Source organism: Amphibalanus amphitrite, unplaced genomic scaffold (genome assembly GCF_019059575.1).
Source record: "Amphibalanus amphitrite isolate SeventyFive unplaced genomic scaffold, NRLGWU_Aamphi_draft 000033F_arrow, whole genome shotgun sequence".
Lineage (NCBI taxonomy): Eukaryota > Metazoa > Arthropoda > Thecostraca > Balanomorpha > Balanidae > Amphibalanus > Amphibalanus amphitrite.
Genome location: NW_024881529.1, coordinates 104159 through 131530, shown reverse-complemented (window position 1 = coordinate 131530; position 27372 = coordinate 104159). Strand labels below are relative to the sequence as shown.

General features: G+C 49.6%; 1 protein-coding gene across 7 annotated transcripts in view; it reads right to left on the bottom strand.

The window, feature by feature from the left end:
* Positions 1–22899: 22899 nt before the first annotated feature.
* The window catches only part of LOC122368815 (tetratricopeptide repeat protein 4-like), a 22380-nt gene continuing 17907 nt past the window's right edge, over positions 22900–27372 (bottom strand). For all 7 annotated transcript variants that reach the window (XM_043343075.1, XM_043343108.1, XM_043343083.1 and 4 more), the window contains exons 6-9: positions 26965–27091; positions 26330–26492; positions 23667–23849; positions 22900–23367 (exon numbers count right to left, since the gene is read on the bottom strand). In XM_043343075.1, coding sequence (XP_043199010.1) covers positions 23268–23367; positions 23667–23849; positions 26330–26492; positions 26965–27091 — 573 coding nt within the window. In that variant the 3' untranslated portion in view covers positions 22900–23267. The remainder of the gene's footprint in view (positions 23368–23666; positions 23850–26329; positions 26493–26964; positions 27092–27372) is intronic.

Below are 27372 nucleotides of genomic sequence, written 5' to 3'. Positions count from 1 at the left end.
TCCTTGACACTTCAGGCTTGTCAGGGGCACCAAAGTCCTTCCAGGGACACCACAAACCTGTCAGGGGCACCTATGGCCTTGTAGGGGCGCCACAGGCCCGCCAGGAAGCAGGGGCACCACAGGCCTAGCAAGGACACTACAGGCCTGTCAGGGGCACAACGGGCCTGTTGGGCCCATGAGCACCCCTAGGGGCAGGGGCACCACAGTCCTTCCAGGGGCACCGCAGGCCTGTGAGGGGCACCAGCGGCCTAGCAGGGGCACCACTGGTCTATCAGGGGCACCACGAGCCTGTCATAGCCAGGCATCTCAGGCTTGTCAAGGCCCAGGGGCACCACAGGTCTGTGAGGGGCACCAGCGACCTAGCAGGGGCACCAGTCAACACAGGTCTGCCAGGGGCGCCACAGACCTGCCAGGGGCACCACAGACCTGCCAGGGGCACCAGAGGGCTGCCAGGGGCACCACCGGCCTTGCAGGGCCACCTTGGGCCTGTCAGGGGCACCACGGGCCTGCCGAGGGGCACTTCAGACTTTTCAGGGGCACCAGTCCTCTCCGGGCGCAGGGGCACCAGAGGCCTGCCAGGGGCACCAGCGGCCTAGCAAGGGCACCAGAGGCCTGCCAGGGGCACCACAGGCCTAACAAGGGCACCACGGGCCTGTCAGGGGCGCCTCAGGCTTGTCAGGGCCCAGGGACACCACAGTCCTTCCAAGGGCACCGCAAGCCTGTCAGGGGCACCAGAGGCCTGCCAGGGGCACCACAGGCCTAGCAAGGGCACCACTGGCCTGTCAGGGGCACCTCAGGCTTGTCAGGGCCCAGGGGCACCACAGTCCTTCCAGGGGCATTACAAGCCTGTCAGGGGCACCAGAGGCCTAGCAAGGGCACCACAGGCCTGCCATGGACACCACAGGCCTGCCAGGGGCACCACCGGCCTTGCAGGGGCGCCTCAGGCCTGTCAGGGGCACCACGTGCCTGCCGGGGACACTTCAGGCTTGTCAGGGGCGTTACAGTCCTGTCAGGGCCCAGGGGCACCAGGCCCGTGGTGTCCCTGCTAGGCCTGTGGTGCCCCTGGCGGTCCTGTGGTGCCCCTGTCAGGACTGTGATACCCCTGATAGGCCGGTGGTGCCCCTGGCAGGTCTTTGGGCCCCCGGGCCTCAAGGGGGGGGGGCCATGACCCATGTGACCCCCCCCCCCCTTGGATCCGCCCCTGGTTTTGTAGCCTATCCGGATGAGATGAACGGCATGGCATCGCTCTGGCACGGTTCGTCGGAAAGTCAAATCATTCACAAAAGAAACGACATATACCATTCGAAAGCTGACGGTGGGCTGATGCCATAAATGTGTTTTTATCGAAATTGTTTAATGGCCTTTTTTCAAAAATTGCGTTTTTGTAAAAACGTAATAATCTTTTATTCAACCAGCTGTCCAGGACATTCTTAAAAGCATATGCATGTTTGTTTCGTTTTCCAGTGAAGGCTGAATGCCAATGAAACAATATGCAGCAATAAAATATCCTCAAATATTAATATGCGCTTCTCACAGCCGGCAACAGGGCGCAATCACACAACTGAGCGTCACGAAAAGGGTCACAAAAAGCCGTATCTCTTTTGGTTTGGCGTTGGTGTAATTTTTTTATTTGTCATCATATTGCAATCGCAGTTTTTTATTTAGAAATATTTGCTTTCGTTTCACCTACAGCAGTTTACACAGTGTGAGCCCGTTAGTGCACCATACCATAGCATTCCCTAATCATTTCTGAGCCGTACTGTGAAAGTATGAAGGCGCTAGCACAGGCTGACCGGCGCTACTAAAGTTTTCGTCCGTTGCGGTCGGGTGCCGCGGCGCGGTGGTCGGCCCGGGCGGGCGGCCACAGCGGGGTTTCGTCGGTGCATCCCTCTGCTGTTCCTAAACGAAGTGTCCTAGCGCCTCGCGACAAAAACCAACGAATTGCTCCTGACAAGCTCTCGCGAGTGAGCATATTACTTTTGAGTTAAGGTCAATATTTGACCTACTTATAGCAGGTCAAAGTTAAACGTCTGTCGAAATTGCAATCCGCGGTGAAAGCAATCCGCCCCGACTGCGACACCCGACCGCAACGGACAAAAACTTCAATAGCGTCGGTCTGCCCTGTGCTAGCGCCTTAATTCTTTCACGGTGTGACTCAGAAATGGTTCGGGAATGCTATGGTATGGTGCACTAACGGGCACACACTGTGTAGACTGCTGTAGGTGAAACGAAAGCAAATATTTTTTAGTAAAAAACTGCGATTGCAACATGATGACATATGATATGACATACATATGATCGCCAAACCAAAACAGATGCGGACATACATGATGACATGATGACATACATATGATCGCCAAACCAAAACAGATGCGGCTTTTTGTGACCCCGCATGAGAAGCAGCAGGCTTTAGGAATCATTGTAATGCATAATTTTTGCAGTTTGTATTAAATGAACGCACGCTAGCGGCGTTTGAACTTGCAAGTATCTGACAGTCATTTTACGACATAGAAAATGTCACGACTTCTGACAATCATACACGAGGCCGGTTTTGACAAAAATATGAAAACTATTTGATTCAGATGCGACATTTATTTGGTTATCCATATAGTGATTAACACGGTTTGGTAAACTTGACTTTTTGGTATTTATAGCCACTCGTCAACCCCATTTGCATCACTGTGCGCTAGGTCCGCCTGACCGGCCACGGAATACGTTCGAGTCTCGTCCTACTAAACAAGTGTCATATTTGTTTGTTTAACGATCCATATCACTATCAAAGTTTTTGAGGATACCGGTGAAGAAAGTTCATTCTTCTGCTAGATTTACCTACAACATGCTTTAAGTTACATTTTCTTATACAGGTTTTGCTCCGTCCCGCTGCGCTCAATGCCCGCGCGGGGAAAGTTAGCGGGGTTTCACTGTCAGAGGTTGTACCAGTGACAACTGTTTGGCCCTGCGACCGGTCGAATGTTACCCCGCCTCGCCGGGCGCTACCCCCACTTCTGTCCAGTTGAAGCCGATACAGCCTCTGACAGCTCAGCGCGGCCAACTATGGGCATAATGCCTAGCTGAGTTGAGCAAAGTAAACAAAAACAAATGCAAATTCATACCTGAGGCCTGTTTCACTAAAAACTTGCGATTACAAGTGTTTGAACTTTACAATTCATAAGTATTTTTGCAAACTATGTAAAATCGGGTTTCACTAAACTTCATCACCAGCGGCACCTCCGATAAAAAGAGTTGGTAAATAAACTTGTAAACAATAAAATTGTTTTTAATCAAGAACTTTAACATGTAACAGATATTGCTTCTTTTTATCAAACTATGTCTAGTTTTCATGTCAGAAATTGCAGGAATAAATTAAAAATAATGATGCTGTTTCTGAGTGGTATAAATGATAGTTCACAATATCTTATTATTGAAAGAAAGTAACACGTAAAACATTTGACAGCAGAAGACTGTTGAATGCAATTATGGCGCGCGAATGACAAAACATGACGATATTTATTTATTGCTCGTAGCTGGTTCGTAGGGAATGTGCTAAGTGAAAAAGAGCATATAATGACTCAGCATATCATATTTGTTTTAAATAATTGATTGCTTTGCATCATTGCACAAAAAGTATCAAAATTCCGAACGTCAGGACCACTGGAATTTCAGGTTTGTAATTACGATGTTTTCTTTCAAGTTTCTGGTCTTCGTGAAACAGAAAGTTTGCGATTCCCGTGTTTTCTAGCAAACTTTTTCTTGTAAAAAAGTTTGCAAATTTTAAACTCAAAATTCATGCCCGAAGGTTTCGTGAAATTCAAATTTCAAATGTTGGTAATTATTTCTTTTAAACTCAAGTTTTTTCTTTGTAATTACACACTTTATTTGTTAGTGAAACAGGCCTCTGATGTGAAAATGACAGAGCAATGAATTTTCCTCTTAACCTGCTTCAGTTAAGCAGGTATACTGAACAGCTTAAGTACCGACTTCAATTGTTAAACTAACAAAAATGACGTCTGTTTAGTAGGGCGACAGCCGAACGTCTCTTCTGTGGCCCGTCAGACAGCTGAGAGCGCCGGATCTGCGCGTCGATAAGGGTCATTTGACGCCTTTGTGTGGCTTACTTTGATCCGTCGTGACACTGAGTTGTGTGATTGCGCCTTGTTGCCGGCTGTGAGAGACACATCTTAATATTTCAGAATACTTTTTCGCTACATATTGCTCTTTTGGCATTCAGCTTTCACTGGTAAACGAAAAAACATGACTATGATTTAAAGATTGTCCTGGACAGCTCGTTGAATAAAAGATTTTTACGATTTTACAAAAACGCAATTTCTTAAAAAGGCCATCGAACGATTTCCATATAAAATACTGTTTTGGAATCAGCTCACCGTCAGCTTTCGAACGGTATATTTCGTTTCTTTGGTGGATGAAATGACTTTCTGACGAGCCGTGCTGGTTTAACCGCCAACGCATTCCACCTATAAAAATGAAACCAGCATAACGCCTTTTGGGGCGACTAACGGAGCGAGCGAGAGGGTGGGCCTTGCACGTGCGAAATCGCGAGGGGTATCTTCAACTGACTTGTGCACAGCACCCTACTAACCGGTCTCTAGCGATGTGCCAAATTTGAGCACAATCGGCCCAGCCGTTCTCGAGATCTGGAAGCGGCACCCTGCACGTGCGGACGTGCAAAATGGGCCCCAACTGACTTTTGCACGGCACCCTGCTAACCGGTCCCTAACTGCGTACCAAATTTGAGCGCAATCGGTCCAGCCGTTCTCGAGATCTGGAATCGACCCCTGCACGTGCGCACGTGCAGCAGCACCCCAACTGTGGCACATGCAAATGCATTGCCTAGTGGGTGCCTACCTGCATGCCAACTTTCAGCGCAATCGGCCCAGTAGTTACCGAGATATTGCAATTGTTACAAAACTGACACCTCTTCGTTTTGCACGTGCCACGTGCATAAGGGGTCACCCACATGCATCGGAAATAGTCCAATGCTTGGTTGAAGGAATGAAACTACCCTACAAAAATTACCGCATGTAAATCGGTCAAGTGGTTGCTGAGATATAAGCATCGCAAAAGCGTGACAACGGCCGGCCGGCCGCTCATACTCAAAAATGTCCGTTATTCTACGTAAGACTTCGCTCGCTTGGCTCGCTTCGTATCATCAATCATGAGTGGTAAGGCGGCCAGCGCAGCGCGGCGCGTCCCTGACCCAGCCCAACGCGTCTGTGCCGAGCGTGAGGCCAGAGGGATATACTGTACCGCTGAACCTGGGTGTGAGGCGGCGCAGTCTACCGCTCCAGTCAAACGCTGGGCCGTCGGGGGGCGAACATCACTTAGTAGGTGAGTGTACAACATCCCGCAACAATTTCGGGACACCCTGTATTGACCGTGGAATGTGTTGGGGATCAGGCACAGTGGAACGTTTATGGTAAACGCCTGTAGTCAACAAAAACGGTGGAATATATGGAAACTACTCAGGTATTTTGCAAAATGCCCGGGTTTTCACCTTGCCTGTAACAGTGTAACATATATGTATACCTATCCAGGAGTTATTTACCATACAAACCAACATGCCGAGAACTCACTCGATAAGCATATACTGAAATGCGTACATACTACATACACATCAAGTATGCGTACCTAAGCAATGCATTCAGCATATACCTACTAAGGTTGCTGATATTAATTAAACGTAGGCCTTTAGCATTTTTGGCATTTTGGGTACATTTGATTTTTGATATGCAAATTTACTTGCAAGGGCATCCCGTAGAACAACTATCTCTCTCTCTCTCTCTCTCTCTCTCTCTCTCTCTCTCTCTCTCTCTCTCTCTCTCTCTCTCTCTCTCTCTCTCTCTCTCTCTCTCTCTCTCTCTCTCTCTCTCCTCTCTCTCTCTCTCTCTCTCTCTCTCTCTCTCTCTCTCTCTCTCTCTCTCTCTCTCTCTCTCTCTCTCTCTCTCTCTCTCTCTCTCTCTCTCTCTCTCTCTCTCTCTCTCTCTCTCTCTCTCTCTCTCTCTCTCTCTCTCTCTCTCTCTCTCTCTCTCTCTCTCTCTCTCTCTCTCCTCTCTCTCTCTCTCTCTCTCTCTCTCTCTCTCTCTCTCTCTCTCTCTCTCTCTCTCTCTCTCTCTCTCTCTCTCTCTCTCTCTCTCTCTCTCTCTCTCTCTCTCTCTCTCTCTCTCTCTCTCTCTCTCTCTCTCTCTCTCTCTCTCTCTCTCTCTCTCTCTCTCTCTCTCTCTCTCTCTCTCTCTCTCTCTCTCTCTCTCTCTCTCTCTCTCTCTCTCTCTCTCTCTCTCTCTCTCTCTCTCTCTCTCTCTCTCTCTCTCTCTCTCTCTCTCTCTCTCTCTCTCTCTCTCTCTCTCTCTCTCTCTCTCTCTCTCTCTCTCTCTCTCTCTCTCTCTCTCTCTCTCTCTCTCTCTCTCTCTCTCTCTCTCTCTCTCTCTCTCTCTCTCTCTCTCTCTCTCTCTCTCTCTCTCTCTCTCTCTCTCTCTCTCTCTCTCTCTCTCTCTCTCTCTCTCTCTCTCTCTCTCTCTCTCTCTCTCTCTCTCTCTCTCTCTCTCTCTCTCTCTCTCTCTCTCTCTCTCTCTCTCTCTCTCTCTCTCTCTCTCTCTCTCTCGGAAATATAGTGCAGCAGAAAAAACTGTGTTGTGAAACGACCTCCAGCATCAGCAGGTCACGGTCAACCCTCACCCCGTTGGGGGCAGTGGCGGATCCAGGGGGGGGGGGGCAAAATGGGCATTTGCCCCCCCCCCCAACGGCATAATTTTAACATTACGCCTATGGACGATGCATGGAAAGAATCGATAAATTGTTATGGTTTGCCCCCCCCCCCAAAACTCTGAGCTGGATCCGCCTCTGTTGGGGGGAAGGCAATATAGCCCCCCTGTGTATTTTCCTGAATAGCAAGAAAACGGCGGCGCGCAGCCCCGCTAAATTTTCAGAAGCTTGCCGGGGATTAATTTGACACATTCACACAAAATATCAAGTCTAAGGCTACCTTAGGTCAGGAGTTATTGAGGTCAAACTGAGGTCATGTTCGAGCAAAAATGAGCAAAAAACATGAAATCTTGAAGCGATCATAAAACCTACAGTTAACAAGCAATAATTTCAAAGCTCTTTATCTGGTCGTGTAGAGGAAAGACGGCGCTACAAAACTGCAATCTGGGATTTTCAAACTTTTCATTTTTGACCCCCCAAATAAAAAATTGGTCTGTTATAAAATAGCAAAAAACCCAAAAGTTTTTATAAAAAAACGGAATCAGTATAATAGTCCCTGCTTTCTTCGATCTTCATAACAAATTGTAGATCGACACCTCCTTTTTTGGCCAAGTTTTAGCGAAAAAAAGTTAAAAATTGATGACGTTAATTTTAACTAAATTTTTAGCAATTCTAGACCACGCAGCGCCAAACAAAGACCACCATTAGCCTTCCCGTGACGAGCTGCATCGAACCGATACCCATTTTATGCAAAAATATCAAATCAGAAATTTGACCAAATTTGACCTGACCTTTACCTGACCTTCACCAGAACATAACCATAACTAGCCCCAAAGGTTGCCTGACCCACATAATTGCATTTGTCATGTAAAATGAACCAGAAAACACGCATCACATAATAGTTATTTTCATATTGTGACCCTCAGTGACCTGACCTCTGCGACCTGATCTGGTATCAGTGACCCGAAATAGCAAAATATGTGTTTGACGAACAATTCCTCATCAACAATTGTCATCCATCGATTCTAGAGATGTCAATCGGATACCAACTTTTTGGTATACCGATACCAAACCGATACCAACTTGGTATTTGGTATTTCAATCGTTATGTGTTTGGTGTTTTGTTGGTATCATAAACCCTCACTAATGTATTGTATAAGAGGCTAAGAAATCGGTGAAAAGTTGGTATTTCCCTCATTTTCTTAAGTTGGTTTGGTTTCGGTATTTTCCCGTGGTTTTGGTTGGTATTTGGTTTGGTATCGGTATTCCGATTTTCCGTAATTGACATCACTAATCGATTCCTTATCGATGAATGACATGCATTTTTCTCGATTTTACAACACATTTCTTGAAATGCGTGTTAACGGTGAAAATTCGACATTTGACCTGTCCTGTGACGTCATCGGTTTGAGCGAAGTCAATGAATTTGAGCCAAAAGGTAATTCCTCGTTGGGGCCATCCAACACCGTTTGCTGCTTGTCGCTATATGCTGCGTGCTTCTCGAGATCTTGGGGGGGGGGGCAAAATACTCCCCCCCCCCCAATGGGACCGATGCTTGGTAGACCCTAACGAGGCGCGAGTTAAATGACAGAACTGTTCCCAAGAAATAACATTACAGACCAGTCGTCTCCCGGCCTCAATGGTAAGCGGCTAAAACTTTGAACGACTACCTATGGATCGGCACGCTGCCGGCTCACTCCGCCCGCTGGCTACGGGTGGCCTTGACCATTCAATGCCGATTGGCCAACGGCCGAGGTCGTGCGCTGGTCAGCACGCAGAGAGGACGGGCCGCAGTACTGCACATTGTGAGTGACCTCTGACCTTTCCCCGTTCCCTGACTGCATGCCGTGTCGCCAGCCCAGACGATAGAAACCGGTTCTAGCCTCTACGCAGGCTGCCACTCAGCCAGTGGCGGCGGAAGGTATTCTAGGTTAGGGGTGCAAACGATATTGAAGCGCCCCTTCCCGCTGGGCGCCCCTTACCATATACACGGTTGTAGTAACACAAACAGTGAAGAGACGTTTGACAATGTGTTGTACCTGTTAACACGTTCAGAATTTACAGTTTTTATGTAACGAGAAATAGTTAGGTACATTCCATAGCGTAAATGTAACCTTCATAATGTTCGTTTAGAAACAACCTCATCACCATATCATAAGATTCTCCGAATAAGGCATATCGAAAAGAGTTCCACGGTTCCAATACCTTCGTGTGGACTAGTGAATAAGGCGCCGAATCCATAACACTAACTCGGTGACAGAGAATTGTTAAAAAAAACACTCATTTAAATTGCGTTTAACCCTATTCCTGGCGGGGGGGGGGCCTCAGGAGCCCCCCCCCCCTGAGGTTTTTTGGTTATTTCTCCCAAACGCGTTGAGCTAGGAAGCTCAAATTTTCTGACTTTTCCTAAAAGGCTTCTACGCAACATGTCTGAAAATTTTGAGTTGATCTGACCTCAGGTCAGGTCACCAGAGGCGGTTTGGTGACCCTACCTCAGAAAAGTTTGCAATCACGCCAGAGCTAGAGTTTTTGACCGATCAATTTCTTCTCTTCAGGCTTTAGTTAGGGTACCAGTATGTGCAATTTGTATATCTCGGAATTTTGATATCGGTGACCAAGGGTCAGGTCAGTTTCGCGACCTCCCCATTATAAGTCAATGGGGGAAAAATCAACTCCCTGTTTTTACCACTAAAACGGGTCGGAATGGCCCCATATACCATACATGACTTCATATACGATCAACCTTCACTACCTTGAGGTCTGTTTTGCTGTTGGGCAGCTGTGAGGTCATGTGACGTCATCAAAGGTCACCAAAGGTTTTTGGCCAATAACTCCGTACAGGAACAAGATACAGACGCGTGGATGGTCTCATTGTGTTCAGCTCGTCAAGACGCATCGAATGATATACATGATGACCTCGAGGTCACGTGACCTGAGGTCAACCTTTGACCTTGACCTTGCGAGGTCAACATATATATCATTCGATGCGGATTGACGAGAGGATCACGATGATGCCCTTAGTTTGTTCTTATCTTGACTAATTCGAAAGTTATTCGGGAAACACTCTCTCCATATCTAGCGCCGCCATTTTGACTTTTTCCACCCCTGTGACGTCATCTTTGACCTGACCTGAAAATGACCTTTTTAAAAATTGTAGATCTTGACCGTGCGTATCCGATGCCGTTTACCGTTTGTCGCTATCTTGCTTCGTTCTCGAGATCTCAGGGGGGGGGCCGAATCGGCCCCCCCCCCCGCCAGTTTCTTGTCCCGGCGGAGCCCGCCAGGAATAGGGTTAAGTTGCATCCGTCCTCCCGGCAAGTTGGTTAGAGCTGCGAAATTTCGATCGTTAGAACCCGGTTTCTAATCGCTCCGACGCGACGCAATGATACCCGAGACTATGCCGAGACTAAGCCTCCCCCTATGGATCCCCCCTAAGAGACTTCTAGTTATTGCTAACGTGAAGTGAATAGGCTGAGGTTTATGGTGGGAGTAGCAGGTTTGTGACGCCCCAGTGAAATAAATGCCGCCTTTCAACACCGATAGGAGCCCGAAATGAATGAATACAGGCAATCAACGCTGGTAGGTGTCCCAGCGAAATGAATGCATCTACTACCATCCAGAGGTGCCCCCATTTCAAAGTAATACGACGGCGACGCCTCCACACCGATAGGGGCCCATCCTAGGGGAACGGAATAAATGCCGCCCCCTCATTGCCGGGCGCCCCAGGAGAATGAATGTTGCACATCAACACCAATATGCCTCCCAGTGAAATGAATTATGAATGTCGCCTTTCGACGCCGGTAGGCGCCCCAGACACCAGTGGATTTACTGCCGCCTTAAAACACCGATAGGCACCTCAGTGAAGCGAATGCCGGCCTATACCACCGATAAGCGCCCCGGATGAATAAATACCACCCGTCAACGCCGATAGGCGCCTCAGTGAAATTAATGCCGCCCCAATCTCCGATAGGCGCCCCAGGTGATACATGTCGCCCATCAACACCAACGGGCGCCCCATTGAAATGAATCCCGCCCTTCAACACTGGCAGACGCCCCAGTGGAATGAATGCCGCCCCACAATGCCGATGGCCGTCCCTGCACTGGAAAATCAGTTTCGCCCCTATACAGGCGCCCATAGAAGTTTGCAGAGTGCTATTCCTGGTCATAATCATCTCCCCAGTAAAAAAAAAAAAAACGCAAAATACGCCCTAGCACTATGGGTGTAACCGCCCATACGGACAGTGCAATTTTACAGGCCCCAATCTCGGACCTCCCTTAACATTCATATGTTGTAAACGGCAAACCGCCCCCGATAAATGTTACACAAACTAATTTCCTCTCGCATATCGGCCATCAGGCGCCCCTTTTTGTCGCATGGAGCCTGCAACGCTATAAGCCCTCATATGTTCGTGTTGGCGTTCGGAGGCTATCGCCTTCAAAGACGTCTCCATAAATGTTTCTTTTTCGTCCCACACACAGGCGCCCCTCTTTCGCATGCAGGCGCCCCTCTTCCGCATGGCGCGCTTCTCGAGTGGCTGCGCCCTCCTAGCCTTTATCGCCTGGCAAGATTATATTCGACAGGGTCGGCAGCATCTGCCTTTGTTTCAGATAAGGATGCCCTCCACTCTTCAGCATATCAAAAGATACTTTTCCCACGTCATTGCCACCCTCTTCGTGTCACAAGTGCCTTTATCAGTTGCGGTGTCGCACTGTTCAGCTTTATGGCTGCCGCACCTCTTAACTTCCTGCCTCCTCTACAGATTTTTGAGGCGCCCCTTTCCATAGCTTTAGGGTGCAGCTGCCCCCCTTGCCCCCCTGCTTCCGCCGCCACTGAGCCCACTCTGACCCTTCCCTCCCCACTTTACTATATGCAGTAGTACGCACTCGCGAGTAACTGGGCGGAGCAAATGGTCACCGATACAGAGGCGGAACTGGTTGCCCTCCCGCTCGCCGAGCGACCTACCGCTAAAACCCGCGAGACCTGTACATACAGTTGCCTACTGCGCTTTTAATTCCACATCGAAAATCGAATTATAGGTGACAAAGATTACTTTGTCGGTAATACGGTACTATATCATGTGACAACGGTATGCTATATCGGAAATAAATATCGTCTTTACCTATCGAAACTAAGACAGTGGTCAACGCTTACGCATATGTTGTGTCAAGAGATGTCAAATATTTTTAACGGCAATTTTTATGTTGACTTCATATGTTTTTGTATGTCTTGACAAAGTTTTCTTCATAAAAGTAGGTAGGGTGAATAGGTCAAAAACGCCCCCATTAAGCGCGAAACCTTCTGACACTCAACCCAACACAGATTTCTCAAACCTTTGGGCACCATCATGTAGCTCATTCTTTTTACTACGCTTTGAGACCAAGAAAAGACACCTACGTGTGGTATTTAACTCCCCAAAAAGGTTTTCGCATACCCTTACAAAAGGGCGTTTTGCCCCACACCCTGGGTAATACGCCCACACCCATGTGCAAAGCGCCCCCACCCCATCCAGCAACAGAAAATGATGAACATGGCAGAACTTGACGTCATTCTGAAGTCATTTGTGATCAACCTATCATAGCCTTTGGAATAAAATTTTGTTGCAATGTGTAAAATGGATGCCCGGAGGAGTCCTGAAAGTTTGGTGACGATATCTGCAGTCGTTTAGGATATATCAGCAAAAAAGGACGGGGAGAGGCCTTTTCGGCACCCACCTACAGGGCGCTACCCTGCACTCTCACCACCGTGCAAAACGCCCCCCTTTCAGAAAACTGGGGGCGTCTTGCCCCATGCATCGAGTAGGCGTCTTTCCCCATCCACTCCATTTCCGGTCAACAAAATATTGACAAAAAACGCGCCACTAACGCCGTAGCATAATACATTCAACAGAATGGCAACAAAACGCAGTTTTTAGTGATGTGCACAATAGCAAATTTTGTGATATAAAGAGGGCATCAAAATCTTAGGAATCTTCTGTAAAAACAACAAAAACAACACCCAAAACCAACATCAGCACCTACCCACGCTGCTCCTCAAGACGCAGAACCGGAAATAGAGACCTACGTAAACAAGCAGCTGACTGTTCTGAAAGACAGGATAAAACACCTATCCGTCGATAAGAAATACGATTTTTTTAGGGGAGGCGTTTAACCCAGGGGTGCGTTTTCCCCACAGTTACCCTACCTACTGGTATGTCATCGTTGGAGATGGTATTATGTTGGGTCATGGTTCAGGCATAAAATCACTACCTTCATGCGTACATAGGATAGGTACAACATTATTCGACCCAAAAACTGTAGAGAAAGGTGGCTCTACTCGGTACTTGCCCGTTCCCGATGACCGCTTGCCACCGTACAGCTGTGGCTGTGTCTTTATAGCCACTCACAGACGGTGGTTGACAGTGCATGGATTAGGCACTGAACTCCATAGGAATTAGGATGTGCAATGTGCATCCTGATTACGCGTCAGATGGCGTGGATCAACTCGAGTTCAAATAATCTTTGTCCGATGACTTTTTTTTACAAAATAACTTCCGAAATAACTTACAAATTAACTTCCAAAATAACTTTACCGAAAACACCTCGGCGTGTTAAGAGTCAACTCAGAGGTCACGATACTTATCATGAGTCTGTCTCGCACCTGCATGGCGCAAGGTTCGGCAACTGAAGTGGCGCAATCGCTGCCTCCCGGAATGCGCTTTTTTTCCTCTTCTTTCCTCTTTTTTTCTTTTTTTTTCAAAACGCTGAGCAAAGCAGAACTCTCGAGAATGGTCTCTGGAGTCTGGCAAGGAATTTTAGCTGCTGGCTTAGGCATGCGGGCATATTTGAAATGGCGGCTATGTCTGCCATCTGGTGTCATTCACCCATATAATTCATCGGAATCGTTTCGAATTTCGAAAACCAGGCAACAGTCACCCGTATGTTTGGATTAACCCTCGCCGGCGCAGGCCATTTTGCGTCCTTCGACGGCACGGGGGGGGGGGGGGTTGGTACGACCCCCCCTCGCGTTTGTCCCCTGATCGAACTAGAGCTTCGCGGAAAAAAACTAGCGTGTTGCCCGTCACGAGAGGAAGCCGATGATACCCAATTTTAAGGTCCTAGGTCATCGGGTGACCTTCCAGGTCAGGTCAATGACCCGAAAACCGGGAAAATCCGGACCTGTTAGAAAGTCGTAAAGTGTGGCTGCTATGTGGTTTTCCGGGGTGCTGATCACGAATATCGTGTTAGTTTTGATCAGAGATGATGTCTTTAAGCATTTAGACCAGGTCGTGTCAGGTCAGGTCAGGTCAACCGGTAGGGGTTGTGACGGGTATTCGTAATACGTGTCAATCGCCTCTGACAGCTTCGTTGAGTTCGTAACATGTTACGAAGGCACCAAAACTACTTCGTAAATGTTCAAATGGTTACTAAATTCGAATTCAGCTCCAAAAACTAGCCTAGAAACATGTAAAACTCGAAAAAGCGAACCGAGGTCACCCGAGGTCACCAAAGGTCAGTGACCTGACCTGACCTTCAGGTGACCTTGACACCCACCCTAATGTATGGGAGCAACGTCAAATCACATGTTTGAATGTTTGAAACCACGAAAAGCTTGCAAACGCGCGGCTAATGCGAGCCGACATAGGCCCGTAATGCGAGCCGACATACGCCGAATCGCGATTCCGGCGAAACATGGTCTCGGAAAAGAGGTCACAGGTCAAAGGTCATTTGGGTCAGGGTCATGAAATTTTCAGGGTAGGTGTAAAATTGATCAATGCGAGGGTACTGAAAGTTTCGTCGCGATGGGCCGCTTTTTACGCGAGTTATTCGCGAAAACCCTTAGGGGGGTTGCATCACCTCCCTCCCCCCTGTGCCGGCGAGGGTTAAGCCACGTGCGTGCTATTGCGCTCGACGACCTCCGGCAGTGGCCGACCTGACACCTGTGTTTGGTAAGGCCTCTGACCCGCAGCGTAACGGCGTTTTGCACCACTTGGACGACATTATCCCTCGTCGGACCATTCGGTGTTCTACATACGCTCCGCCCAAAGGATGGTGATCTGGTGACCTCCCCCCCCCCCCCCACACACACACACACACTAGCCATTTGGCGACTAATTCAGCATAGAGCCTCGCGGAAAGAATGTAAGTGTGCGCCGTCACAAGACGTCAGGTCAAAGTGTCTAATGTCGCGAGATAGGAGCTCTGTTTTCGGGAATAACCCAACAAAAAAGCCAAGCCGCGATTTTGGGTCGAATCTTGGTCGGCATGCTCAGGCTCATAGAATGAAATGCTTCTTGTTTGGAGTGATGTCGACGACGACGCAGGGTTGACCTCAGGTCAAGGTCAGGTCAGAGCAACTCAGGTCTCGAAGCTGGCCAAAGAAGGTCATATTACATATCTGGCATCATTTGATTTGGCAAGCCTTTTAAAGTCTTTTAGTGGCTCTTACCGACTCGCTAGTCGCTACCTCAATATGATCAGGCATTACTGATGTACTCGAGTACAACATTTTGCAGCGCAGAATGTTGGCCGTTGGGCATTGTTGCCAGAGGCGGATCCAGCTCAGAGTTTTTCTTTGGGGGGGGGGGGGCAAACCATAACAATTTATCGATTCTTTCCATGCCTCGTCCATAGGCGTAATGTTAACCCTCGCCGGCCGAGGGGGGGCGGGTGCCGCCCCCCCCCCATAGGGTTTTTTCGCGATAGCTCCGAACACGCGGGGGATAGAGAGCTGAAACTTGGCACACCTGACCTTTGATCCAAGCCGGATCTTTTGACACCAACCGCATTTTTGGGTCAGGTCAGGTCACTGACCTATGACGTCATAAGTGAACCTCTGCACGGTCTTCAGATGTCGCAACTTCGCAACGCCCTCACTGCCAGAGGAGATGTCACAGGGAAATGAAACTTGCAGGATCTAGTATCCATTATGATTCCCACAACTTGTAGATCTTGGATTTTTCCTAAAGGTCATATGAGGTCAGGTCATTTTCGTGACCTCACCATTATAAGTCAATGGGGAAAAATGAAAACTGCTATTCTGGCGCCGGGAACGATCTCCAACTACCTCAAGCACACAGAATCGTGATTTGATGCACTCCTTGCAAGGTAAGATTTGCACTTTTGCAATGGTGACCTTTCGTGACGTCATTTATGACGTCATCAAGGTCATATTAGTTTTTCGTCAATAACTCTTGATCGAATTGAGCTAGCGAGCCGGGAAAGCCACCAATGGACTCAGGAAGGCCTGCCGAATCGAATGATATGCGATATGACCTCTTTCGACCGACTTCGTGACCTGGGGGTGCTGACCTGACCTTGACCTGAGGTCAACACCCCAAGTTGACCTGACCCGGACAAAAAGTATATCATTCGACGCGCCTGAGCGAGGCGAACACGATGCTTCCAAAATCGGCGCTCTGCGTTCATTTTTTTGCGAAGTTATTCACCAAAAACTGAGCCGTACCTTGGGGCACTTGACCTGACCTCAGAGGTCACCGGTTGACCTAGGACCTTAAAATCGGGTAGCAATCTCTGCGTTTCGTAACGGCGCACACGCTCGTTTTTTCCGCGACGCGCTAGCTCCATCAGGGGCAAAACGGCGAGGGGGGTCGTACCCCCCCCCCCCCCCCCCCCTCGGCCGGCGCGTATGTAGAAAACCAATAGGTCCGGCGAGGGTTAAAATCATGCCGTTTGGCCCATTTTGCCCATTTTGAATGCCCATTTTGCCCCCCCCCCCCTGGATCCGCCACTGATTGTTGCAACACATTAGAGCACTTCACGGATAGGCTTTTTAGGATCCGGCCCGGCCCATATCCGGCAAGTCATATCCAGATCCGCCCATTATCCGCCTTTCTTTGAATATCAGAATCCGGCCCACCCATGGCCCGTATTGCAGCCAAACTTTCAAAAAATATCCGTAATAATCCGTTTCACCAATAACTGGTTTCACCCAAAACTGGACTAACAAATTCAATCTAAGGGACCAGACAGCCATACATCTCACAGACCATCATGGTTCCAAAAACCATGCTTATAAACCTAAAACCACATGAAAATCACCACATTGGTAAACTAGGTATAGTAATACCTAGTAATAGTAATACCTTGGTAAACTTCAATAGTAATACACAATTTCTCTAAGAAGTTTTCTAAGAACTTCAATGTTGAATGTTAAAATTTTGATCCGTTTTGATCCGGGTTCAACCTTCAATTCCCAAATCCGGCCCGCCCATATCCGTTCTTTTTTTAACAAATTTAGAATCCAATCCTATCCGGTCCGCGGATTTATCCGTGGATAACGGATTTATCCGGCCCATGAAGTGCTCTACAACACATGGCAAGCCAGAGTTAGGAATAGCCAACAGGCGCGATGCAATGGAAACAAAACATCATGCCTGTCGAAATGTTTCGTGCTTCATATATCATATATGTATGTAGATGAACTGAATTTCAGAATTGCAACAACATTACAAAATCCCAAATTGTGAGTTGTGACCGCCAAGTCACAACTCATTATGCGTAGTTTAAAGCATCCCAAGCAAGGTCAACTTACCTTTGTCTTTTTTTTCAATCTCTAGTTATTCTTGATTTGGCAAAACGTGGTGTTTTACGCTATTTTTCTGTTTCTATTAAAACTAACTAAACGTGTAGTTGTCGTGTAATCATTTCGCTGCCTCGATCTAGTGCTGTAAGTTCTCATCGAATCCAAAACGGCATTTTGTTTACTTCGCTCTATTGCGGTCTTTTCCGGTAAAGCCGAGCACGATTTGCAGTGATGGATAAGCCAGTTCAGCTTGCACGCGTGAGTATTTCATGGAATGTTGTCTTTGGCTTATAAAGTTGTTCATTCTTTTTAGAGTTTGTCTGTTTGCTTTAATTTCCTCATTTTCTGAGCATAACAAATAAATACAGAAGTATCTTTTGCGCCAGATTTGTAGCAGCCGAGACAGTTTGTAAGGTTTATATATAGCCTTGGTTGGTAATCTGCTTGGAAGCTAGGTGTTTTTAGGAAATATACCACTTATAACATGGAGCTTTGAACTGTAATAGCAGTTTTGTAGCTTAAGATGAGACTAGCACAGATTAGGAGCTGTAATACCCTAGTGGTCATGTCTGATTGACTGTTCAAGCATGAATTTTATATCTTCTTATATTTTTTGACATCCTGAATCCAGACATCATACTTACGTGTGGCTGAAAAATAAAGAAACACAAAAGTAATAGGTTGCACCTGTTCATAACACGATACATACCCACGTGCACGCACCGACGGCGCGAATGAATGCAATGAGAGAAAAACGCCACCGTTTCAGTGCTGCCATATGAAGTTTTGGTAAAAGTATACATTAAGTCCGAGTGACTGTTAAAAGATAAAGTTTTCATATTCTTACATTATTTGACATCCTGAATCCAAAAATGATACTTATATGTCCTGGAAATAAAAGGAAAACATAATAAAACCTGACCTTACCTTACCTATTTACCTACAAACCTACAACCTAAAACCTACAAGCCTACCAACCTAAAACCTAAAACCTACAACCTAACCTAACCTAAAACCTTCAAACCTACAACCTAACCTAAAACCTAATTTTTTGCTGTCACATATTTGTATCAACAGCGTCACAATTGTCCACTCGGACCTAATATATACTAATACCGAAGTTTTTTGCAGCCATTTTCAGGGAAATGTGGGAACAGGGGTTAAAGGGTGGGGAGGGAATCAAGTATGATAATCAATGAAAGTGATGTCAAAAAACAGAACACCAAAAAAAGGTAAAAATCATAGCCTAACTCAACCTAACCTAACCTAACCTACTGATGTTTGCCTATTGAGGAAAAGGAAAAAAGATGCTAGCAGGAATAGATTGCAGGCAATGCTAAATCAAATATTTTAGGTTAAGTGGTTGTGCACCAGGCTTCAGGCTGAAATCAGTTAACCTTAAATATTTGATTAAGCATTGCCTGTAATCTCTCCTAAGGCATCGCCTTCGGCACTGCACTGCTCGGCCACGAGTATTTTTATGACATCACTTTCATAACAAAATCGAATAGCGTAATGTTTTCACTCAACCTTGGAGTTTATTCATTCGATCGTTTCCACCTGGCGCAAACCGTGCAAACGGCTGGTGGAGTGCGGAAGTGGCCGGTGGTGACCGTTGTTACCCCATTCGCCGCTAGGGGTGACCCGACCCGCGAGCTCGGTCGCGGGTCAGGGTCAGTCCGCGTTGGTGCTCACTGCTCAGGATCTGTATCGGGTGTAAGGCATTGTGAGGTGGTGGTGTGAACGGAGGACTGTCCGTGTAGGGCTCAGCGGACAATTGCATTTGGTTTATGTCAATACATGTCATGCTGGCGGCGAATGGGTGCAGTGTACCAAAATCATATTTTTGCTTGGGTGTCAGAGGGGAAAATTGCTGACCAAAAAAAAGGATGAGAGTGAAAATTGTCGGTCAGGTAAGGCCCAAAAAGAGTGGGAAAATGATCAAAAACATTAATCTATCTACAATTGTGACAGATGTAAAACAACCATTCCCGCAATTGCTCCTTCTCGGTGGGATTGGGAGTGGAAAATTGGGCTTGAAAACTGGAGGTGAGAGTGGAAAATGATTTGCATTTCGATGTCCTTTCCCACCCACATCTACAAATTTAGGGACACTGAATGGGTGTAACGTTGGTTTCCCGAAACGGTAAATATTTTACAGAAACTTGGATGCGCCATGAATAACTATCAGATATGAAATCAAGAGGTCAAAATACATCGTGTGGTATGTTTGTTATAATTACTTTGGCGATCGGACCTGATGTATATAAATACTTAACCGGGCCAAGAGCCTTGATCAAATCCCCCCAGGTGCCCTGTTTTCACTGTCATCCATCAAAGATGTTCCTTTTTTGTCCGGAAGAGCGTATTGTAGGGGAATACGCCACTTGTAGAAGAATAATGAGAATGCAGCCACCCGTTACCGGTTGCAGAGGCTAAGGTCAAGCTCAGTCAATCAGTACCTACTACCTATGCAGTTGCCTTTGAACTTGACTCGAGGACTGTTTGAAACTGAAAGTGAAAAGGGTGAAGACCAAAGTAAGAGCAAAATTCTTTTCGAACAGAGTGGTCCCTCTTTGGAACAGCCTCCCATCAGCAGTGGTAGAGGCAGAAACAACAAATGCATTCAAGAGCTGGCTTGATAGGTTGTGAATCTGGTACCAGTGACGCTTTCCTACTTTCTCTCTGATCCTTATATCCAAGTATCTATGATGTGGGCACCGAATAGCCTGCCTAAAACAGCCCACTATCACTAAACTTAACTTCATGATATGATTGGTCAATGTTGTTTTAGCCTCAACCTTTTCAACCGATCACCAATTTAGGTACTTTCAGTGTGACAGATCATCAAGTAAGAAGTAAATCACATGATATCCTTTGACCTCATGATTTCATATCTGATAATTATTCATGGCACAAACAAGTGTGCTCCAGCTCAATATGCTCTACAATATGGAAAGTCACAAACTGCTTGTGGCAAAGCAGTGCAGTGCCAAAGGAAATGTTTTAGGAGAGATTACAGGCAATGGCCTGAAGCCAGATACACAACCACTTAACCTAAAAATATTTGACTTACAATTGCTTGCTTGCAGTTGGTTGTTTTCAGGAAGCAAAGTGTCTGTTTCAGCATTTCGGTGCTAGATTATTATGTTACAGCAAATTGCAGGATCGGACGGTGCTCGTACGGTAGCGATGGGGCCTCGCTTCCACTCACATGGCTTAATGTGCCCTTGAGAGCCCGGCACTGCTGCAGGGGCTGCTGACAAAGGAAATACAAGTGCCATGCGGGGACCTCAGACCATCTTGTCCCAGCGGCTGATGAAGCTTCTGAACTAGGCCCGGAACGGAGGGCATGAAACTTCTGCAGGATATACCTAGTGGCCGCATTTCCGCAATCTGCTGGGACCCATGTGAGCTCTCGTGGCTCCACAGTCTGCTGCCGAGTCAGGAGATTGAGTCTGATTCGGTAGTACGTAACAGAATAGTTTCTTCGGTCCACCAATCCTAGTAGCCAAAAAGGGATAATATCGACATCAGACAGGAGCCCCAGTATGACGGCCTCGTCACAGTACCACAGCAGATAGCTGCTAGGCGAATGTCACTAGCGCTATCGTCACTTACTTCATAGGATTATCAGTAAACGCTGTGCTGGGCTGTGACTGACCTCCCGCTCCCCTTGTGTCGCCAGGTGACCAAGGTGCTGGGTCGCACCGGCTCACAGGGCCAGTGCACCCAGGTGCGCGTCGAGTTCATGGACGAGACGAACCGCGCCATCATCCGCAACGTCAAGGGACCGGTGCGTGAGGGCGACATCATCACCCTACTCGAGTCGGAGCGAGAGGCCAGGAGGCTCAGATGAGGGGTGAGTGCAGAGGCGCGGTGGGACTGGATGGTGAAGGTGTGTCAGGGGGAGAGAGAGAGAGAGAGAGAGAGAGAGAGAGAGAGAGAGAGAGAGAGAGAGAGAGAGAGAGAGAGAGAGAGAGAGAGAGAGAGAGAGAGAGAGAGAGAGAGAGAGAGAGAGAGAGAGAGAGAGAGAGAGAGAGAGAGAGAGAGAGAGAGAGAGAGAGAGAGAGGAGAGAGAGAGAGAGAGAGAGAGAGAGAGAGAGAGAGAGAGAGAGAGAGAGAGAGAGAGAGAGAGAGAGAGAGAGAGAGAGAGAGAGAGAGAGAGAGAGAGAGAGAGAGAGAGAGAGAGAGAGAGAGAGAGAGAGAGAGAGAGAGAGAGAGAGAGAGAGAGAGAGAGAGGAGAGAGAGAGAGAGAGAGAGAGAGAGAGAGAGAGAGAGAGAGAGAGAGAGAGAGAGAGAGAGAGAGAGAGAGAGAGAGAGAGAGAGAGAGAGAGAGAGAGAGAGAGAGAGAGAGAGAGAGACACCAGGAGGCTCAGATGAGGGGTGAGTGCAAGCGCGACGGGGGGGGGGGGGGTATTAATTATAGTTGACTGTTCTGTATTTGTTTGGTATATTTTGAGGAAAGCATGTGCGCGTAGGTACTCAGGCGTCGTTAATGTTTTCAAAATCGTTTGACTCACATTGGTTTTAAAGGGACCCTCCCACCTTAACATTAGATTTGAGTTGATATAGCCAAAATGGGGTCCCTGGCTCACAATTACCGGTTTCGGCACTCACAACATCGAGAAATGCCTTAAATCGGAAATATTGAATTTCAAAATTGCAGCATTTTGATTCAGAGTGGCTAATGCATAGGAATACCCCTCTGAATGTGTGACGTCAGCGCAGATATCTAACGATTTTTAAATGTTTGACTAAAACGTTTTGTAGCACGCGGTGGTATATGCTGCTTTGCGCGCAACAAGTGCCGCACTTTCAGCTGCCAAACTATTGCTTCCAAATAAAGTCGCTAGGAACAGCGGAGATCCCAAAAAGTAAGCAAAAGTAAAAGTCCAGTATCTTGAAAACCGGTGAATATTTTTCGGTGAAATTTGGTAGATATTCGTTTTCGCTCTTTCTGAACCGAGCGACATCACTTTCATGCCAATTCATAAACTTTTTTGAAGGTGGGAGTGTCCCTTTAATGGGCTGTCTCGACGTCGTCATTGGTCCATATCCAGCTATTATTTTCATCGAAGACTGGATTCTATGCCTTCCGCTCTGCTGTCGTTGCACCATAACGGCGAAAAAGCAAAAGCAGAGGGTTCAGATTTGTTTGCTTTCACCATGTCTGAGCGGCGTTCAGCGTAATTGACAGTTGTTTTCTTTTGTTCCAGGTGTTTTTGATCGTGAAACTACATTGAACCTTGTGGAAAGATGAGATAATACACGCGTCATCCTCTCATCACCCGATCGAGTTTGCTTACGAGGGCTGTCTGAGATGGGATCCTGGTGGGATCGACTGTAGAAATGCCGGGAAGGGTTTCTGGCAGAAACCTTTGAAACACGTCTGGTATCGCTTCGCCATACTCCACGATATTTGAAGTCAAATGTGGGGTGCTGGTGATTCATGCGGTATCTGCATACAGTGGTCACTTGAATGCATGTCAATGATAGTTAATCGTGTTCGCCACACCCTATACAGATAATCTCCCATCATTTGTCGATTGGGACAGAATATGGCTCGAAATTCTGCCACAGCACAGTTTTATGCGTCGTTCCCTACATCGGCTGTACGCGTCAACTCGATCGTGAAGAAGAAACCAGAAACGCACCGGTGGAAGAGTAGTAATTCAATGCATTTAAACCCGCACTCCATGACAGAGACACTTCAAATCGCAGACGTAAGCGGACGGTTTGCTGGACTGGCGTGCAGGGGCAGCGGCGGATCCAGCTGCAAATATATCCGCATACCACACTCCTCGTACACATCAACACCTTAGAATAGCGGCTTGAAGTGACCCTTAACGGACACGAGGCAGTACAGCGGATAATGTATACCCAATCGAATTCCACAACCGCTCTCGCCGCCGCGCCACGATAGCGGATCGCTGCGGGTCGGTCTCGGAGTAGCGATGGAATATAGATGTCGCCACCTGCTGCGTCAGTCCGTAGTTCCCTGATATAGATGTCGCTACGCGCGCCGTCACCGCTCGTCCACCTGATAGCGGCCGAGGAACACAGTTCGGAACGGCGAGTCCCGGGGCAGCACGATGAAGCCGGGGACGCCGCCCTTCACCACGTACCTGCCAGACAGGAGGGGAGACGAGAAATGGTAGTGTCAACAGCAGAGCACCTGGTGCAGTCACGGAGCCTAGCATTTCGCAATCACATAAATATCAATGGAGCCCAGCGTGTCGCACTTTGGGATTTGTTTGATAAACCCCTCTTGGTCACGGTCATACAAACCCTCAACATGCAGCCTACCTCCTTAGGACAGTACTCTACATAATGTACTCTGTATAATGCATACCATCCATCGTTTCTCCCATCCCCTCCCTCTCAGAGCTCTGCCCGTCCGCCCTCTTTCCCGTCCCCGTCTCACCGTTTATCCGCCAGTACGTCCCGTATGCGGCTGTCTGTGCGGACCCGCACCACGCGGGTCTCCAGGCCGTCCTCGTACTCGTAGTAGACCTCGAGCCGGTCGGGCCGGTACGCGCCGTCCGTGTCCCACTCCGGGGAGCCGCCGCCGTCGGCGCCAAACATGGCCTCCAGGTGACCCGATATCCTGCGGAGGGGGAGGGTTACAGGAGAATCAACATAAAGCAGCAGAGCCATGATAGATAAGCAGGTTGAAAATGATGCAATGCTACATGGCATCTGCTTTATTACGAATAATATAACAGATAATGAAGACGGATAAGTCTGGCGATTTCAGAAACCGTGTAGACTTCTGACCTTGTTAATAGGATTTAGGCGATACCCACTACGAACGTTCCATTCCTTTCCAGTCATCGCTTACTTTTTGACCGTTACATCTCCATGCGCAACGAAATCACATCGGCGAATATACTTGGCAGGCACAGGAACGTTTAGTACCGTACTTCGCCGTCGAGAGACGCCACACTCGCACAGACAGCCCATCCACGGCACCGAGAAACTGTTCACTGTCTCGACCAGTTCCCCGACTTCTCCAGAGCCTACGATGTGATCGACCACCAGATGCTGCGTCTGAAGATGCTGCACCGACTCCCACGGTGTTACGCAACGTGGATCTTCCACTTCCTGCGAGACCGACGTGCATGCGCGGAGGTCAATGGCGTCCGCAGCAGCAGCCGTCCCTTCCGAGCGGGCCTCCCCCAGGGCTCCGTGCTCGCCCCGACCCTGTTCACCCCGTGGTCGGCGGAATTGGTGGAGGAGCTCCGGAAGGTTGACGGCACATCGATCTACATGTACGCCGACGACACCGCCACCCTCAGCTCCGGAGCGACCATTGCGCAAGCGATGGTACGCGCTCAGAGAGCTGCAGACGTGATGGCGGCCTGGGCGCGGAAGTGGAAGATGCGGCTGGCGGGCAGCAAGACGCAGGTCCTGGTACTGTCCCAACGGCACGAAGATGCCCGCGACATCGTGCTGAGGGTGGACGGCACGGCAGTCAAGGGCACCCGACACCTCCATCTGCTCGGCGTGACCTTTGACTGACTGCTCCACTTCGGGGAACACTGCTCTCGTCTCCGCCGCAAGGTGAAGCCGCGTGTGGCCCAGCTGAGGAAGCTGACGGCGCGCTCGTGGGGCCTGCAAGAGCCGCAGCTGCGAACCGTCGCCAACGGTTACGTCCGTGGTGCACTCGAGTACGCGGCGGCGGCATGGCTCCCGGCGGCGTCGGAGTCGCACGTGGAGCTGCTTGAGAGGGAGATGCGTGCCACAGCGCGCGTCGTGACCGGCTGCCCGATCAGCACGCCGAGAGACCCGCTGATGGCGGAGGCCGGCATGGTCCCGGTCCGGGCGCGCAGGGAGGCGTTGGCCGTCAGGCTGACCGCCACTGCGGCGTCGCAGAGGACCGATGACCCTCTCCGTGAGGTAGCAGCGAGGACAGCCCCCCCGACGACTGCGGACCACCACCGGCTGGCGTGATGTGGGACGGGAGGCCCTCATCCGGCTTGGTCTTCAGGAGACACCCGTGGAGGAGCGACTACACATCACCCTCCCTCCATGGTCGGACTGTTCGGGGGTGGCGATCCGGCTGGACGTCGGCGCGGCTATTAGCAGGGAGGCACGCGACGAGGTCCGCCGGGCGGCGGCCGAAGAACACCTCGCGACCCTGCCAGACCAGGCGACCTGGATCTGGAGCGACGGCTCGGCAGAGGGCGGTGTCGCGTCCGGGGGCAGTGGTGCCCTGATCACCCTGCCCTCTGGAGAAGAGAGGACGACCCGGACGCCGGCCGGCGCCGTCTGCAGTAGCACCCGCGCCGAGCTGGTGGCGATGCGTGCCGCTCTGGAGGAGGTGCAGCAGCTGGAGGACGCAACGTCTGCGACCCCGCTGGTGCTCTGCACCGACTCCCAGGCTGCGCTCGCCACGCTCGCGACGGGCGCCGGAGAACAGCGGACGACGCTGGGAGCCGAGATATGGCGCCTGCTCCTGGCGGCCCCGGACAGACCGACTTGGCTGCAGTGGGTCCCGGCCCACTGTGGCCTCCCAGGCAACGAACGGGCGGACGAGCTGGCCAAGGAGGCCTCCAGCTTACCACAGGCAGTCGCGCCTGTGGACGTCCGCAGCCTCACTAAAGCAGTCGGCCGCGCCGCCTCCAAGGCCTGGCGAGATCGCTGGCCCGACAGCTTCTTCAGGCGGATTATGAGAGACAGGTTCCCGACACCTGTCCTCAACGAGACGAGGGAAGACGCGGTGAATGTGCACCAGCTTCGAGCAGGCCACTGGGGGCTCTCGACGAGCTACCTGCACAGGATCGGCCGTCGCCCAACACCGACCTGCCAGCAGTGCGAGGACCTGAAGTGCCCGGCGGCACTGTGTCTGGTCTGCCGAGAGGAGGCCGACACGCCGGAGCACGTGCTGCTGCACTGCCCCTGCCTGGCGGGCAAGCGACTACGCCTGTTCGGGACCATACATCCCGATGCGACTCGGCTGCGGGACGGCGGGGCCGTGGCGGCGCTGGCCCGCGGCTTCCTCCGCTACCGAGAGCCTGCGGGCTACGGCCGGCCCGCGGGGAAACAACAACAACAACAACAACCAGTTCCCCGGCCAATACTCACGGGTCGGTGTCGAGCGCCGCGCGCACCAGGTCACTCTGCGAGTGCTCCGGGTAGAGGAACATGAGTGGCCAGCTGAGGTCTCCCGAGTCGGTGAGCTGGACGCCCGTCTCCAGACCGGGCACCTGGGGGACCAGCAGCTCGGGCCGCACCGCCGCGCCGCTCACTGACGGGGCGGGGTAGATGGGGGACGTCAGAGGGTGCGGGGAAAGATACACGAACACTGATGGATCCTAACAGTCATGCAGTGATACTGGCAATGTTCTGTTCAGTCAAATACAGGGGGATACAGACACTGAGGGATTCAGACAGTACAGAAACAACGGTAAATTTTTGTTCAGTCAGAACAAACTAGCAGTGACACGGTTTACATGCCTGATCGACCGCTAGCCAACATCGATGTTCGCCATTGGAATACATATATGCAGTCGACGAAGTGAATGTGTAAAACCGGATATAGGAAGACCGAAGACTTCCCGTCACACAAACTGGAATGACATCACATCTGATCCCAAGATATGATCAATAGTTTGTCCGACCGTTAGGAAGGCAGCATTGAGCCCCTCCCATCATTCACGGATTCGGAGATGACGCTATCCGTCCGTGTCACCGAGTCACTGATGTCTCATACCGCGTACCTGGTTTTCCCTCCTCAGACAGCACGGAGACGCCCCTCTCAGCCAGGGCGGCCAGCAGTCGATCATCGGCGGCCTTCTGCTTCCGCTCCTTCAGCGCGGCCTGACGACGGTTACGCTCCTCCACGCGCTGCAATGCCGTCGGCCGGGAAAGAAGTCAGACGCGGATAAGACAGACGGGTGGGAGTGGAACAAAGCAACCGCCACATGGGATAGCTGGGACTGGTGAAGCGGGTGGCACTGGGAGAGGGGACAGAGAGACGCACGTTACCCGAAATGGCGTGACAAACCAGTCCTCCAGGCGTGATTCAAATAAGCCAAAAAGGTTCTAAAACTTCAAAATTTCATGGGTCAATATTATAAATTTCACAGCGCGCATTTGGCATCCCATTCTGCATCAAGCGAGGTCGT